We start from the raw sequence: 16,365 nt of genomic DNA, 5'->3' as shown, positions 1-16,365 counted from the left end.
TTGTAAGCCGCTTCATATTTGGGTCTCGATACTTGAGTAACTAAATTATTTATTACTTCATCGGCTTTTTTCAGGATTTCAGGTGGTGTGGATTCGTCGCTAGAATTTTCTGGAGTTTCCGGTATTATTTCAGACTCCATATTCGTTTTTAAACTAATTTTAATTTAATTACAATTTTATTTATTAAATTAAACTGTCAGACGCACCTCAATTCAGTTTTAATATGTCGATTGTGTTTTTCTTTGGTATTATTTTTTTTTTATTTTAGCAATTTTATCTAAATTTGCGTGTGCCAAGAATAATTTGCGTGCGACAAGTAAACCGCAAAAGCGAGCGTCAAGATACTACTTTCCCCGCATGAGTAATACAAAAATATAACCGATTTTAAAAATAAGAAACTTATTATATCTTATAAAACTAATACTATCTATAATGCCACACATATCCTAAATAGACCGTACCTAAGGGGAGCTACAATAACAAAAACAAACGCGGATAAAGTCAAGTATGCGGTTTGGGGGACCCACTGCTCTCTCTCTCACAAGTTCTCTGCTCTACTTAAACCACAAGAGGAAGCAAACGTTACTTGGTGGCAGTTTATAAAGAAAAGCATATTTCGTAAGATACATAACTCGCTTATATACTACAGTCTGGATGACACGATCTGTAAATAGCGCTTAGTGTACATTGTGGATTACATGTTTTTATATAAATAGCTCTTTGAGACGTTGAAATTACAATCTCGTTTCTCTCTGTGACCTACGGAACTCCAGAAACCCCGGCTCATCCCGTAGTGAATAATTCATGCCGACCGCTCGGCGTGTTGACACGGCGTAATTAAAAAGCCCTCTCGCAGTCCCGCTCTCTATTGAACTGTAATACCACTTGTTCTCGTGCGGATTTTATTATTGCACTCCGTTTTAGATTGACTGCGCTACTGTTGGTACTGAGGGTTTCATTTTATTTTGTTTTTGAACTACGCTATTGTCATATTTGTTTTTTTTTTCATATAAAAGGGCCTCGCTGTTTTGTTTTATTAAAAATATTAAAAAAAAATCCAGCGGATTAACAAAACTGATCAGGTACCTTAGAAACGGAAGGGCTAATTCTACAGTTGTTACAATTGAACCTAGTACAAGTAGTAGTAGGTATCATCATCACGTCTCCTGCTACAATGAGAAGGGGTTAAGTCCGTATTCCATCACGCTGGCCCAGTGCGCTGGTTGACTCCACACACCTTTGAGAACATTACGTAGAACTCTCAGGCATGCAGGTTTCCTCACAATGTTTTTCTTCGCCTTTGAAGCAAGTGATATTTTAATTACTTAAAACGTGCGTGCGTTAGAAGTGCGTGCTGGAATTCGAACTCCGAACCGGCCCCCCGAAAGTGAAGTCGAGCTCCACCCAATGCGCTATCACCGCTTCTAAACTTAGTATACAATATGATAAATATGACCTTATATTCATTAGATTACGATTCCAATAACTCCAAACATGCTGAAGGCAACTTGCTTAAAAAATTTGGTTTATGCCATTAATTCCTGAATTACGGCAAATAATAGTTTTGTTTTGTCAACAAAAAAATAATACAACCAGCTAAGTTTTTGTTGAGCTGGAATTGCGCGGTTGGAATAAAGAAAATATTATGATAGATATGAGAACGTCTGCGATACTCGTGAATTACTAGTTTTATGTTATGAAATTGATGTAATACAACGTACAGCAAAACAATTATTATTGCTTAAACATTTAATAAGACGAAATCCATTCGTTTTTAAACAACAATTGTTTGGTTCACATACCAACGGTTTCTGAGAGTCAAGATTGTTTGTCGCCATCAAGCGTTCATCTGTAGTACTATTCTGAAACTTACATCGGAACTTTAACTAGTTTTAGGTCAAACGTTGAAACGTAAGAGGGCAAAATTCCACGGTTCAAATCCGAAGGACCAAGAATTAAACCTCCTCTCAGAAGTACATTCAAACGATAGTAGATGGCGCTCACATAAAATGAATTCTGGAAACTTTTGATAGATGACGCTGTCCTGTAAAGTTTTGATTTATCCCACGAATATTATTAATGTGAAAGTGTGTATGTTTGTTACTAAATCACGCAAAAACGGCTGATCGAATTCGGACGAAATTGGGCATGCATGTAGCCTTTGACATGGAAAAGAACATACGCTACCTTTTATCCCGATTCCTAAAGAGGTTCCAGAGGGAAAGTTGAAAATTGGTTACGAGCCGCGGGCGGACAGCTTTTTTAATTTTGCATGCATGTCACCTATGCTATGGGAAACGATATGTGCCATACCGATCTCTCAAATAATAATAATAAATAAATAATTTGGAGCACATCTGTCTCCATTCCTTTCGAGCTTGTTATATATTTAATTCTTTTAATAACCATGTTGTTTAAAATTCATCATTCTATCGCAGAATATAGCAAGAACGTTATTATTATTCAGCGTGTTTGTGCAATAATTGTGAAAAACTTGTGAATGAGTGGCCCCATACTTGTGGATTATACTTGTACGTCGAGTTTTTGTTAGAACATGGACTTATTATATTTATGGTCGTTAGGATTGAAAAGAATTGCAATTACTATCCTGTAGGAAGACGGTTTGACGGTTCTCAAAAAGTAACGCCGTATAATACAAATACCAATTAGTTCATTCGTGGTTCGTGGTGGTTCAGGAGTATCCTAAGAGATGGCGCTGATTTAATTTTTTGTCAAAAAAAAAAAAAAAAAGCTTTAATTCTGTATAATCCAGAATGTTTTTTGTTCATCTTAGTTCACATGTTTGTTTGTTTAATAAGCATACCCACGGCATAGCAATAGTCAAACTAAGAAGCGACCGTATCGCATCATGTTTAAGTTACCGCGACGGCGCAGTGAATTCCGATTAGCTTTGGAATCGTGATGCGATATATTTTTACCACACCTCCTATGGGACTTCAGTTTAAGACCTAGGCTAGGGGGCTCGGGCCACGTGTCTCGTGTTTCAATGTTATAATAATTTATAATGTATCTCTTAGACTAATTAATTTATTTTAGTCTTAACTTCTTTTAATTTCACACCCTGCTGCGTCCCTAAATACAAGTTGTTAAATTCATTATTTTTATTGGATAGAAGCAGGCGTTACTTTACGGATGTTACGTAACAATCATTCATTGTAAAGTCAACATCTCGTGAGGATGCTCCGGTTTCGGAGCGAAACGTGTGGTGTGGAGTATAAGCATTGAAGAAATTATAAATGACACCATACAGATTCTCCTGCTTTTCGTGGAGTATAGCAAAGTAAGCTTAGTTTTCATAATATTTCATTATTTTTTTATGGTATTTTGATAAAATGTTCATGTAAGTTTGATTCCATGTTTCTGTGTTTAGTTTTATATTAGTTATTTGCTACAGTTAACTAAGGGCGTAATGGCGGCAACAAAAAGCCCTACAGCTGGAAGAAATACATATTATTGTTATTTATATTAACATAATGTGAACTGTAAATAATTTATAGGAATGACTTTTTACACTTTAATGCATGCTCTGATAGCCTGTAAATAGTTGTACATTTACTATGAGACTGATAACAAAAATTAAATGAGCAAGTCATAAAGTATCTACTGTTGGTTGTCCATTATAAATAAATAAATAAATAATGGGTGTGAATCGAAAACGCGTCCACCACTAACCTCGCAGGATGCGCCGGGGCCGCCGGAGGTACGGGGATGAGGTCGACGGGCGTGGTATCAGCCGGTTGTGACAGCTCATCCATACTCGCGTCCTTATCCGCCACTCGCGCCGAGCCTGGGAACAATGATACAATGAGGAGACTATACTCACTTCGAAGCGGTTATAGCCTAGAGGGTATAGTTCTGGCTTCCCTTTTGGGGGCCCAGTTCAATCAGTGACGTGCACTTCATACATGCAAAAAAGCACTGCCTACCCACCGAACATATTTGTACAACTCATAAATGCGAATGATTTTTTCATTTGATGGCATCTTCCTTCTTTGTGCATACCCTAGTCAAATACCCTGTGCACGCCACTGAGTTCAATCCCCTAAGTTCCCCTCATTCTAATAGGAAACCCGTGCCCTGTAGTGGGCCCGTAATGACTAACTTTGAACCCAGGTCTGAATAAAAAGTGCAGATGTGGGCTAACAACAAGACGAAACAAAGTTCAAGGTCATACAAGCTCAATGATATAACTAAGTTTACAATGTATGCCTCGGGATTTCTTTTGAAGTAGGACTTTTGTACTTTTTATGACCAACATTCTTAAAATGTAGTTAACGAACATTCTATAGTGAATATATCTGTGAAGAATTTTTGCTCAAAGAATCTCAACGTGAGTAAAATAGGAATGTGGAGATCCATAGGAGAATCGAAGTTACCTACAAAATTAAATGAGCTCGCCTAGCGGACGGTTGCCATACGAGTCGCAAGATAATGAGGTAACCCGTAACGAAAAACACGCAAATAAAAACCTAACGAAAACTAGGTGATTAGCTACGATATTGGACGGAAGAGTGCGTGAATCGTGATAAAGAACTGCCTTTTTTGTTATACCACTATAGAAGTTAGCTCTTGACTGCAATCTCGACATTTGGTAGTAGGAGATGATACAATCGCGAACTAACCTGCTAGGATTATGGCAGTTTAAAATGCATATGATAATTTTGGGAAACGGCACATTCGAAGCATCTGACAATTCAAGTTAGATAAAACATTACGACGACATGTTGAAATCAACATTGGTTTGTCTGACATGGCGAATAACTCCAAAAGCAACAAGTTTATACACTGTTTGTTTGAAAATTTATTTATTTTGTCAATAAAATGTAGCAAATGTTAAACAATAGATATTATAAGTTCTTATTGCTAACGTAAACTAATATTTTTTGTTGTTCAGGCTAACACACCTTTTTAAACATATACAATGAGTAAATAAAGATACAATAACTAAAACTTAACCTTATCACCTACGCAAATATAAACGTAACATATTTTTACCATATATAAACGTGCTGCTTCCGAACGCAAGCACATTATTCACGCTTATTCAAATAAATTATACTATACTTATAACTTATACGTTCGACAATCTCACATAATACTTATGCGTAGTTACATACGAGTAGTTTTTAAGTAAAAACAAATTTTGATTTTAGACTATGTGAGCTACTAATTGAGCAACGGAATTGGTAAACTGCAGCGTGAACCGGTCGCTTGTTCTAACTCACTGTTATGAGTCACCAAGAAAATAGTGATGTGGTAATCTATACCTCTTATAAGTAACGGCGTACGACAGTGTACTCAGCTTTAAACACTAATAATTGATAATTGATGGACCAAGCCAATTGGCCCATCTGATGATAAATGGAAAATTGTCAATACAGAGCGCAACAGTTTGCAGGGTAAATGTCCTACAACGTGCCGTGTGTATATCAATCAAAGTCGTAGGTGTTAAGCCTCATGCCTCTTCTAAATGACAAGGTTCCTTGGAAGCATCCGGCTCCGCTTTCATCTCTCACAAGATAGAAAAATAAATGTTAAAATGTAAATTGTTGATGGTGGAAAAGAGCAACTGCTGAGTTACTTGCCGGCTTCTTCTCGGTAGAATCTGCCTTCTGAACTTCCGTAGAGTCACTACAGACAGAGAGACTTGACGTTTCAAAAGTGCTTATATTAGGCCCACTTGAAATAAATGCCAATAAAGAAGCAAAAAGAAGGAAGATGCCATCAAATGGAAAAATCATTCGCATTTATGACTTGTACAATGTATGTATGAGCAAAAAATGTTAGGGTAGGCAGTGCTTTTGTGCATGTATGAAGTGCACGCCACTGAAATTTGATTTTTTTTAGAATTTTCATGTGCTTGTAATTTGCACTGGCAACCAAGAAATTATGGCGGAAGTACTAGGGAAATACGGGAGGAGCGTCACAAAAAGCTCAACGACTTGACACCGGCGGAATATGCTCACCCTGTATCCGCTGCAGGCGGGTGGTGACGCCGGCGGGTAGCTCGGGCTCGGGCGCGGGCCTGGGCCTCGCGTGCCTCCGCGGCCGCGGCTTCCTCAACAGCTGCTTGTAGTTCTCCGCCTTCTTAGACAGGTAGTAGAACCTGCCAACAAACACCACATTACCGAAAGAACGCAGTTTATATCAAGCTTGTATGACACAGGCGCACATATAAAAACACACACAGTTTAAAGGAAACTAAGCATACAATAAGATTACATTCTGGAGATTTCTCTTAAGAAGTTCAGTTTTCATTAAACATAAGCTTGAAGAGAAGTCCTAATATAGTATAAAGGACTACGTAATCGTTTAAAAAAGCTTGGGTGTGAAATATTGCTCTAACCACGTTGCTCTTGACAATGTGAGATGGTGATAAAAAAAAACCGGCTCCGTTTGTTGTGGGCTTCTTCTTAGACCAGGACGCGCTTTTGTTTTAAGTTCACTCTAATATAGTTATCGCCATCATCTCACTACCATACACGTGCGTTGATGTACAAATTGCAGTATTTAGGAGATTTACGCACATATTTCCAAAATCTTGAGATGGCAGATTGGATTCTGTAGTGCTACTTTGTTCTAACTCTTAAGATAAGGATAGCACTACTAAATTCAAATAACTGATGATTTGTGTTAGTTGTATTACAAATTTAGAGTTTTTGACTTCTGTTTCCTAAACCTTAATTCTATCAAAAAAAATTCTATTAAAGGGGTCACTAGGTCCGTACCTGACGCAATCCCTCACGCTTTTCCTGGGTAGGAAGGAGGCGATCTGGCCGAAGTTCTTGGGGTGCTGGAGGTACTTTTCCCTGAACATCTCCTTCTCAGCTCGCGTCCACACGTTGCGGAGTTTTAACTCTTTGTATTCCGTCTCCATATCCATACACCGTTCTGAAAGAAATGTACATAGTTTTAACACATTTTTTGTCTTTTTATAAACCTTTGGTCGACTTCGACCGTGGCTAGTAACCGTTCTACCGTCTAAGCGATTTAGCGTTCCGGTACGATTTCGCATAGAAACAAAGGGGCTAACTTGAAGTGGAATAAAAATAAATAAAATAAAACTAAAATTTAACAGTTAGTGGTTATGAATGAAGGAATATATAAACATGTATTGAATTTCTATTTTTGAGGTGCAAGATGATAAATGGTGGTCATTTCAACTAAAAACTCGGTTGTTTTACTGGCTTTGAATTACTTTAACACTATTAGATAACAGGAAACTAAAATAACATAGACGACTTTTGATGGATATTACTACCGTATCAAAATTGAATTCTAAAACAGAGATTTTTAAGGAAAACTTTTGACCTTGAAATAAAATTGTTGCTTTTATGGTTCCTGGTTCTGCTAATTTTTCCGACTCAAATTCAAAAAGCCATATGAACCTGGAATAAGGTCGGAAATAGTTATTCAGTGTTTAGAGTCACACTTCCACTGAAAGCACCTTTCGCTGAAAAATGCGTCGAAGTGATTGTACGTTTAATTGTAAGGGCTTTAGAATCGGGGTCGGAAATATTCGAAGAACAATAAACTCTAAATACATCAACTTCATTTCATGGTCAAAAGTTTTCCAACTACTTTACTTGCTAAACAGTTTGTTTTCTGGGATAAAAAGTAGTATACAAAATTTTTTAAATTTCCCTCGGGAACTACTCAAAGAATTGGGATAAAAGATACATGCATGCCAAATTTCATCCAAATCCATTAAGCCGTTTTTGCGTGATTGAGTAACAAACATCCACACTTTCACATTAATAATATTCTTGGGATAAATCAAAACTTTACAGGAAAACATCATCTATCAAAAGTTTCCAAAATTCATTGTATGTGATGGCCATCTACTATCGTTTGAATGTACTTCTGAGAGGAGGTTTTTTTGGTCGTTCGGATTTGGATTGGATTTGGATCAACACTTCCACATTTACAATATTAGTAGGATTGGGATTTGTTTTTTAGTTATATATTAAGGATTCCTTAAACGGTAAAAAAGCTTGGGTATGAATTGCTCTAGCTTCATAGCTGAATATAAATTTACTGTGAGATGGAACCGTTGGAATCCTCGTAGCTTTAGGTTTAAGTTGGCGAACGAAGTTATCACCGTCCCCTTACAATTATGTAAACATATATGTACGAACGCTTCACAAGTGCCTGTGATAGGCCTACATGAATAAAGTAATTTTGAATTAGAGTTGGGAGCTGAGAGCGTGGCTGGGAGTTTTGCTGCGAGCCACGTTCTCGCTGGTCGGCGTCCTGCGGCACTCACTGTTGGTGTCGAGGTTGTGGCGCGTGAGGCGCGGGTCCCGCAGCAGCGGCGGCACGACGGTGAGCGAGCGCATCTTCTTGTCCTCGTGCTCCTGCTCGTGGAGCCCGTCCGCGATCTCCTCCAGCTCCGCCTCCGACTTGACGCGCGCGCCCAGCCGGTTGAACCGCTCGCGCTCCTCGCGCGCCTTGCGCAGCTCGGGGAACACCTGCGGGCACCGTCACACTGTGTCCCACACGCTCGGTTCTACCGAGTTTCCTACCTCGTGTAACTTGAGTACAGACAAGGAGGGTTTAACTTTATTTTATAAATTAAAATGCATATAAAAATTTTCAGAACCGACAGGATTTGAACCTGCGACTCTCGGGCAATCGCGGCGTGAGCGCTTTCACCAATTAAGCTACGGCTCTCCTACCGTAGCTGCCGAAAATTAAAAACACTAATAATAAATTATAAAAATATAAAAAAGCAATGTGTCATCTCTTGTTACAAACGAGTCTCATTGTAATATGGACCTTTGAAAAAGTAGATCGAAACTGCAACGTTTCCTCACATTATAATAAATAATTGACCTAGTCAATTATTTATTATAATATAATATTATGATATAGAGTCAAAAAAAACTGCTATAACGTTATTAGTTGGCACGCAAGAGATGCACTAATTTGGTTCGTCCTAAGACATCTGCATTTGAACGAGCAAAGAAACGTGGATATTATAGAGGTTTCGAATCGATTGAAAAACTTTTAGCCTTTTTGGAGATCGATGGCAAAGCCACAATCTCAATAATGGTAACCTGAGGACCTCACCTTCTCGAAGAACTCCCGATTCCGCGCGTCTTTCGTCTTCCGCTTTTGTCCTTGCTCGATCCTGTCGACGCGTCGGAGCCACTCGGCCGCCCGCCTGCTGTACTCTTCTGTCAGCGCGTCTTCCCGCTGATAAATTAAAAACCGTGGTTAAATAAAAACACTCGGTCACTTTTCCAAGCAGCACGGCTAGCATTAATTTATAATTATTTTACAGTCTAAAATTATTATTATAATTGAATGTAGTTTAGAAGAAAAGACTTAGCCCAACAAATTTACAAAAACAACGTTACTAAAATAGCTTATATTATTCAGCGTGAAATCTAAGAATAAACTAAGCAAATATCTAACCTACCTTTGAAAGACTGGTAACAAAAAGCTATGTATTTTCGAATTGTTAAATAAACTGGTCCAAATGTATATATACTTAAAAGTAACATTAATTTGGATTGAGTTCTTCTTATCTTTATTTTCTTTGACCTTGTGCCCAATTGGCACGCAAGCCTTATACAAGAATTGAACTGAATTGAGTCCTTAATGCTAAAGAAAGTCGGATAAGAGTCGGTGATATTAAATATTCGTTTACCTTTTCGGTTTCGAGGCGCACTGTCTTGAGGTGGTCGGCGAGGCGCCGGCGGAAGGCGCGGTGCTTGCGGATGTTCTCGTGGTACACGGCCGTGTCCTCGGGCTGGTTGTACAGCGGGTACAGCACCGGCGGGCCCAGGTGCGCTAGCACCGCGTGTGCTGCTGCCGCCTGCGACAGACGTCATCATCACCATCATCACCTTCATCACCGTCATCATCAACCAATTGACGTCCGCCCCCATAGTAAGCGACCGCGTTTTAGAGCCATGACTAGCAACACACAGTGTTCGAAGACTTTGGTCTCGAACAGCACGTGGTCGACTTTGGTCACACAAGGTTGTATTGCATTTATTCCTTCTTACCAACTATTTAAAGTATATATCCAGCGTCCTGTATAAGAACCATTTCACCGGGGAATAGCCCTAGTGTCTTAATTAGACACAGGTTTGACTGGTGTCCCGGCAGCATCCTCCCTGAAATCTACCAGCCGCTTTGCAAACCTAACACTAAAGAGTTTTTTTTTTCAATCCATTACAAGTTAACCCTTGACGGCTGTCTCACCTGGCTATGATGCCGTCTAAGATGGTAGCGGGCTAACCTGTTAGCGAGTTTGGCAGTTATAAACCCATACCCTTAAACGGTTTCTTCGCGATATCGTAGCGTTAAATCGCTTAGCGGCACGTCTTGTCGGTAGGGAGGTAAGTAGCAAGGGCCGCATCTTCCCAAGGCTCTAACTCGCTACCATCTTACACTAAGAAATGATATTAATAATTAAAAATTCCCAAATTTCCCCTGGTCCCCACGACCAGGGAAAAACCTTAATTGAATATAACCTGTCGAGATATAAAAAAAAAACGAGAGCAACTTACCCTCTTTCTGTTGTCCGCGTAGATACACTGCGCTAGACTCCGGTGCCGCGGAGGCGCCTCCTCGGGCTCCTCAGTCAGCGCTGGCTTAGACGCCGACTGCTCTAACTCTTCCTGCTTCTTCTTTAACTTCTGGAGCGTCGTTTCCGACAGCGCCATCTCTCGATCCACCTGGAATTAAATGGTAAGCTAGTCAGTCGGAGCATTAAACTTTGTTTTTAAAATCGATCGAGGAGTATTCTGCAGATATTCCGGGGTACAATCGGAGTTGAGATATCGTGGCCGGTCAGGGATGTCATGGGAGGTCGGCAGAAAATCAGCGCTGTCGCCAGTCGTACAGTTTTATTATAAAGCCGAATCATTTGCGGCTTTTTATCCTAAACACGACACTACATATAACTGATGTTTCATGTAGTGTAGATAACAAAACAGTAGCGGACGATCTGACCTAAGAAAATCTCACTTAACTCCCCCCCCCAATTTTTTAAGAAAACTACTCGACTTAGAATTGGTAGTGTTTCTCGAACATGCGGTTAGGTAGTAGGCCATTTAGTAGTTGGCGGTAATTATTTGACCTCTAATGTATTAAACGTTTACCATAAAATGGGCAAAATGGAACAAGTTTGTGAGCTACCAACATTTCGCGGGTGTGAAGTGAGATGTGCGCGGCGCGTTTTTACTGTTTAAGGGCATATTGCCCAGAATGGAGTAATGATTGAATGAGGCATCACCACGCCGGGCAGTCGGGTTGGTGATCGCCGTTGATGGTAGTAAAGAGGACGCTGCTGCCCTTTCCCCCTTTCCTTTAAATCCCCTTAGTCGCTTCGTACCAGGAGCTTGGGCGGGGGAGGGTTGGTACAGCTGTATTCTTATCTAAAGCACTGGGGGGAGGGAAATATGCAGGTGCATGAATAATCATTTGAGGTAATAGAGTAGGTACAACTAGGCAACCTAAAACGATTGAAGTTTCGAAAATACTACTCACGAGAAAATATTTATTTATTTATTAGCTTTTCGAGTGTAACAAACAGTTCTATTACATATAAGAGTAATACCGTATTGTAATATCACATAAACCAATGAGGTTTCCACAACTTAGTTATACATAAACGATAACATTAACCACAATTGCTGAGGGATCGAGTACAAAGCGAAAATTATAGAACTAAACTAACTTTATCAGCTTATTATATTAATTTTGTCTATAATTGTATTACTAAAAGTGCTAATTTTGACGTAAAAATGTCCGTCTCACATTGTTTACTGTTGTAAGCATTGCACGCACGAGATAAAAAGTTATTTGCCGAATACCTTGTCTTCCATCTAGCCGACGCAATTATCCGGAAAACAGCAACCGTAATAAATAAATAACAAAATAAATATTAAATATACCACGACAATACACACATCGCCATCTAGCCCTAAAGTAATCGTAAATCGTAGCTTGTGTCATGGGTACTAAGACGACTGATGAATATTTTTATGAATATAATGCACATAAATACGTATCATATACAGATAAACACCCAGACACTGAAAAACATTCATGTTCATCACACAAACATCTCCAGTTGTAGGAATCGAACCCACGGCCTTGGACGCAGAAAGCAGGGTCGCTGCCCACTGCGCCAACTGGCTGTCAAAAGTATGAAGTGGTAGAGGCGGGTTGCTAATAGTCCTATATATTTGGAAAGTTTGCCATTAAAAAGTAAATAGGGTCCATAAATTTTGCAGCGACTTTATTACACAATTTAGTTTTTGCATGACAACCTCAGTGGGAGAGGTTATTAAAAGTTGTTATTTATTGCTCTCCGCGGAACCTATGTAAATATAAAGTTGTATGAGTTTTACGAAGCGATCGTAGCGTAGTGAAACGGTGATAGCCCAGTGGTTAGGAGCTCGACTTCACTTTCGGCCGGCCGAGTTGGAATCCCAACACGCTCCTCTGGGAAGTAATTAAATTATTACTTTCTTCAACGTTGAAGGAAAACATCGCGAGGAAACCTGCATGCCTAAGAATTCATAATGTTCTCAAAGGAGTGTGGAGTCCACCAATCCGGTTCCCTAAACGGTCTCGTAGTGGGAGGAGACCCATACTGTGTAGTGGGTCGGGAATAGGTTGATAATAAAAAATATACTCTACCCAAGTTATTGCACGAATTAACTTGATTCTTCCACAAAGGGTTGTCCGGAAAAGATCTATTTAAGCGATAAGAATGCCTTTGCGCATTAATTTTATACGGTTTCTAGTTTTAATTTTTCATTTAGCTCCAGTATTTGACGGTAGACTAACGCAGTGGGCAGCGACTCTGCTTTCTGAGTCCAAAGCTGTGGGTTCGATGCCCACATATGGAAAATATTTGTGTGATGAACATAAATGTTTTTCAGGGGTTGGGTGTTTGTTTAGTATTTATGTATAAAAATATTCATCAGTCATCTCAGTACATACTATAATCCAACAGCAAATAATACGGATATTGGTTAGTATAAAAAACGATAAAACGTAACGAATGACATGTTTCGCAATAAAGTTGTTACACATAAAATAATATGATAAGCGTTAATAATCGTGTGCAATACGAGCCGGTCATATGATGTCACCAATCAGCATATTTTGTAAACATCCAATTTCGCTCAATCGGGAATAATTGGAATATACCATTAGTACGAAAGCTGACACACAAAGCTCGATTAGTTACTTCGAATATCGAAATGCAACAAGTTAGATTATCATCGCCTTCAGTCCGTTAATTTTCCACTAACCTCCTCTCTCATAGGAGAGGGAAAATTATGATAACGGGCCCAACAACTTCATAGGTTCCCCCTCCAAAGCAAGGGTGTAGACAACACCAAGTTCAAAACTTCGATTTGGCACTGACCCGAACTTATGTCCAGAACCAATCGAATCCAAGACCTCAAGATATGTAGGCAAACATGCTAACCACTAGACCAATGAAACGGTTAGATTATATCATCAGCTCAACCCGTTACCGGCCCACTACAGGGCACGGGTCTCCTCCCACAATGAGAAGGGGTTAAGACCGTAGTCCATCACGCTGGCCCAGTGCGGATTGGTGGACTCCACACTCCTTTGAAAACATTATGAATTCTCAGGCATGCAGGTTTGCCCCACGATGTTTTCCTTCACCGCTGAAGCAAGTGATATTTTAATTACTTAAAACGCACATAACTTAGAAAAGTTAGAGGTGCGTGCTGGGATTCGAACTCGGCCCACCGAAAGTTAAGTCGAGCTCCTACCCACTCCGCTTAGATTATATAACAGGAGTAAAGGAAAGAACTTGACTTGAATTATTTGTGTCAATTTTACTAAGTTAAACGTAAAATACTATGGCTGTGTTGCACAGATTACGAAGGTTTGCTTTAAATTTTTAAAACTACATAGCTCCTTAGCGAATTGTCAAATCAGTCAATCAGTCTATAGATAGAAGTTTCAAACATTAGCGCGTTCGAACAAACAAACATGTCAGCTTAATAATATTAGTACATATATAGATTAGATCAAATTACATATACGAATGCAATGTTGTCGGCACGTGTCGGTCAACGAACATTTGACCTCATTACGTCCCGATGGTAAGCGATGCACAGCAAACTAATATTAACTTATACCCGGGCTAAGTTGTGGGCTTCTTGTTCCAGGGGGCGTTTAGAATCCTCGTAACTTTAGTTTTTACTTAAAGAATGTAGTTATCGCCATCATCTCTACCATAAAGACATCTTTAATGTAATGTAAGCATCAAAAGTCTATTTGAATAAAGACATATTTGACTTTGACTTTAATGTGACGGCGAATTGGCGCAGTGGGCAGCGACCCTGCTTTCTGAGTCCAACGCTGTGTTCCCACGACTGGAAAATGTTTGTGGGATTAACATGAATGTTTTTCAGTGTCCCATACTGTGTAGTGGGTCGGGAATAGGTTGATAATGAAAAAATATATACTCTACCCAAGTTTTGCATTATTTAACTTGGTTCTTCTAAAAAGAGTTGTCTGGAGGAGTTCGCTTTTTTACGATAAAGAATGCCTTTGCGCAATAATTGAATACGGTCTCTAGTTTTAATTATTATTTTTTATTTTAATGGCTCAGTGGGCAGAAACCCTGTTTTCTGTGTCCAAGTCTGTGGGTTGGATTCCCACATTTGAAAAATGTTTGTGTAGTGAACCTAAATGTTTTTCATGGTCTGGGTGTTTATCTATTAAATATTATTATGATATGATTCATTAAAATATTCATCAGTCATCCAAATACCCATAACACAATCTACGCTTACTTTTAAGCTAGATGGCGCTGTTTGCACTGTCGTAGTATTTTTATTTGCTTATATTATCTATTTAGTAGCCAGCTTAGACCATCAAGCTGTCGGTCGTTCGTAAAAAATATGCCAAAACCAAATTAAAGTGAAATAAATACATGTTCCAACTAACTAACGTGGGATAAAGACTAGTAGAATAACCTGTTAGCTTAATTTTTTATAAACGGATGTTGTAGCTCATTTTGCTCTTTTCTTTTATTTCTTTGAATTTTAAATGTGTGCGAACACTACAATGTGGCGTCATAAAATGTTACACGAATTGATCGATATTGGCTATAAATAAGTAAATTCCGAGGTATTGGTGTTATTAGCCGAGCTTGTGCCTAAGGCGTTACGATTACGAAATCATTATTAGGATTATGACTATTTACTCACATATTTTATTTATCATCGATAGATTTATCAGCGCACGCCAAATAATGAATTTTATAGACAATATTTTGCTACTTTAGGTTACATTATTGCAATTTTTGTAAGGATATTTCATTTTCTTGAAAAAAATTATAGCTTATGCTACTTCAAGATAATTTAGGGGTCCGTGGGTAAAAAATGACTAAAATCGGTCCAGTATTTGACGAGCGTTCACAAACCTATAAAGGCCATATAACTCTAACTGGAGCAAAGCTCTTAAACCCTATAAAAACAGAGGCATGTCCCAGTAGTGGATATATTCATCTTTATTGTTTTAAAATCCATTATCGAGGACAACAGGATGTTAAGAATATTGACCGTAGCCAAGCTTCTGTTCTCTTCTTCCGAGTTCTGATTGGAAGACTTTAAACGTCTCTAATAACATTATTAAGAACTCTCGGGAATGCAGGTTTTCATACGATGTTTTCTCGCAATTGATATTTAATATGACATTCATATGACCTCGATATTAGGATGACGCTGATGATGAAGCTCACCTTAGATATTTGCTGTAGAAGATCATCTTTAGTGGTGCGAAAGCTCTGGTCCTCGATGGTATGCTCCGAAGGCGGGTTCGGCGACAGCACCTCCACCGTGTTGTTATAAGAGTTCATAACCGGCTCCTGAAAAATACCAAACGTTACATTACTCTCCCTGTTGACATTCAAATCCACCATGCAACTTTGAACTCGCGTCGCGTACAAGGAAGTAGAGACATAGGTTAAATGTATATAGTAAGTTTAAAATGATATCCAAACCTTTTTAAACTTACTATAGTACTATATTTAGATAACAATGCCAGCCTTTTTGGTAACAACTGGTTTGTTGGTTGGTTAGTAGGCATGTTCAACTACGGATTCTGGTTTCTTTTTCCAAAGCGGTTAAAAAACTGTTTGTCATAGGGTTTCTAATAAGGGTTGTTGTTTAACCCCATGCTTCGGAGAGCACAAAAAGACGTAGGTAGGATACTGGCCAGCACTTTTTAGGACGTGTTCCTTGCATGCCCTGCAAAGTGTTGCTCTGTTAAAGGCGACGGAGGTAATGAGGCAAGTCCGAGGTACGCAGCCCGACAGACTTCAGC

At 39.1% G+C, this 16,365-nt stretch overlaps 1 protein-coding gene across 1 annotated transcript in view; it reads right to left on the bottom strand.

Annotated features, from left to right (window-relative positions):
* The window catches only part of LOC120627882, a 115,409-nt gene that overhangs the window by 41,856 nt on the left and 57,188 nt on the right, over positions 1-16,365 (bottom strand). The window contains exons 4-11 of the mRNA XM_039895998.1: positions 15,782-15,907; positions 10,545-10,712; positions 9,677-9,844; positions 9,094-9,219; positions 8,288-8,492; positions 6,750-6,912; positions 5,988-6,127; positions 3,694-3,808 (exon numbers count right to left, since the gene is read on the bottom strand). Coding sequence (XP_039751932.1) covers positions 3,694-3,808; positions 5,988-6,127; positions 6,750-6,912; positions 8,288-8,492; positions 9,094-9,219; positions 9,677-9,844; positions 10,545-10,712; positions 15,782-15,907 — 1,211 coding nt within the window. The remainder of the gene's footprint in view (positions 1-3,693; positions 3,809-5,987; positions 6,128-6,749; positions 6,913-8,287; positions 8,493-9,093; positions 9,220-9,676; positions 9,845-10,544; positions 10,713-15,781; positions 15,908-16,365) is intronic.

This window comes from Pararge aegeria, chromosome 12, assembly GCF_905163445.1.
Source record: "Pararge aegeria chromosome 12, ilParAegt1.1, whole genome shotgun sequence".
Taxonomy (NCBI): Eukaryota; Metazoa; Arthropoda; class Insecta; order Lepidoptera; family Nymphalidae; genus Pararge; species Pararge aegeria.
Note: the sequence above shows the minus strand (reverse complement) of the source record. Positions and strands in the feature narration are given on the sequence as shown.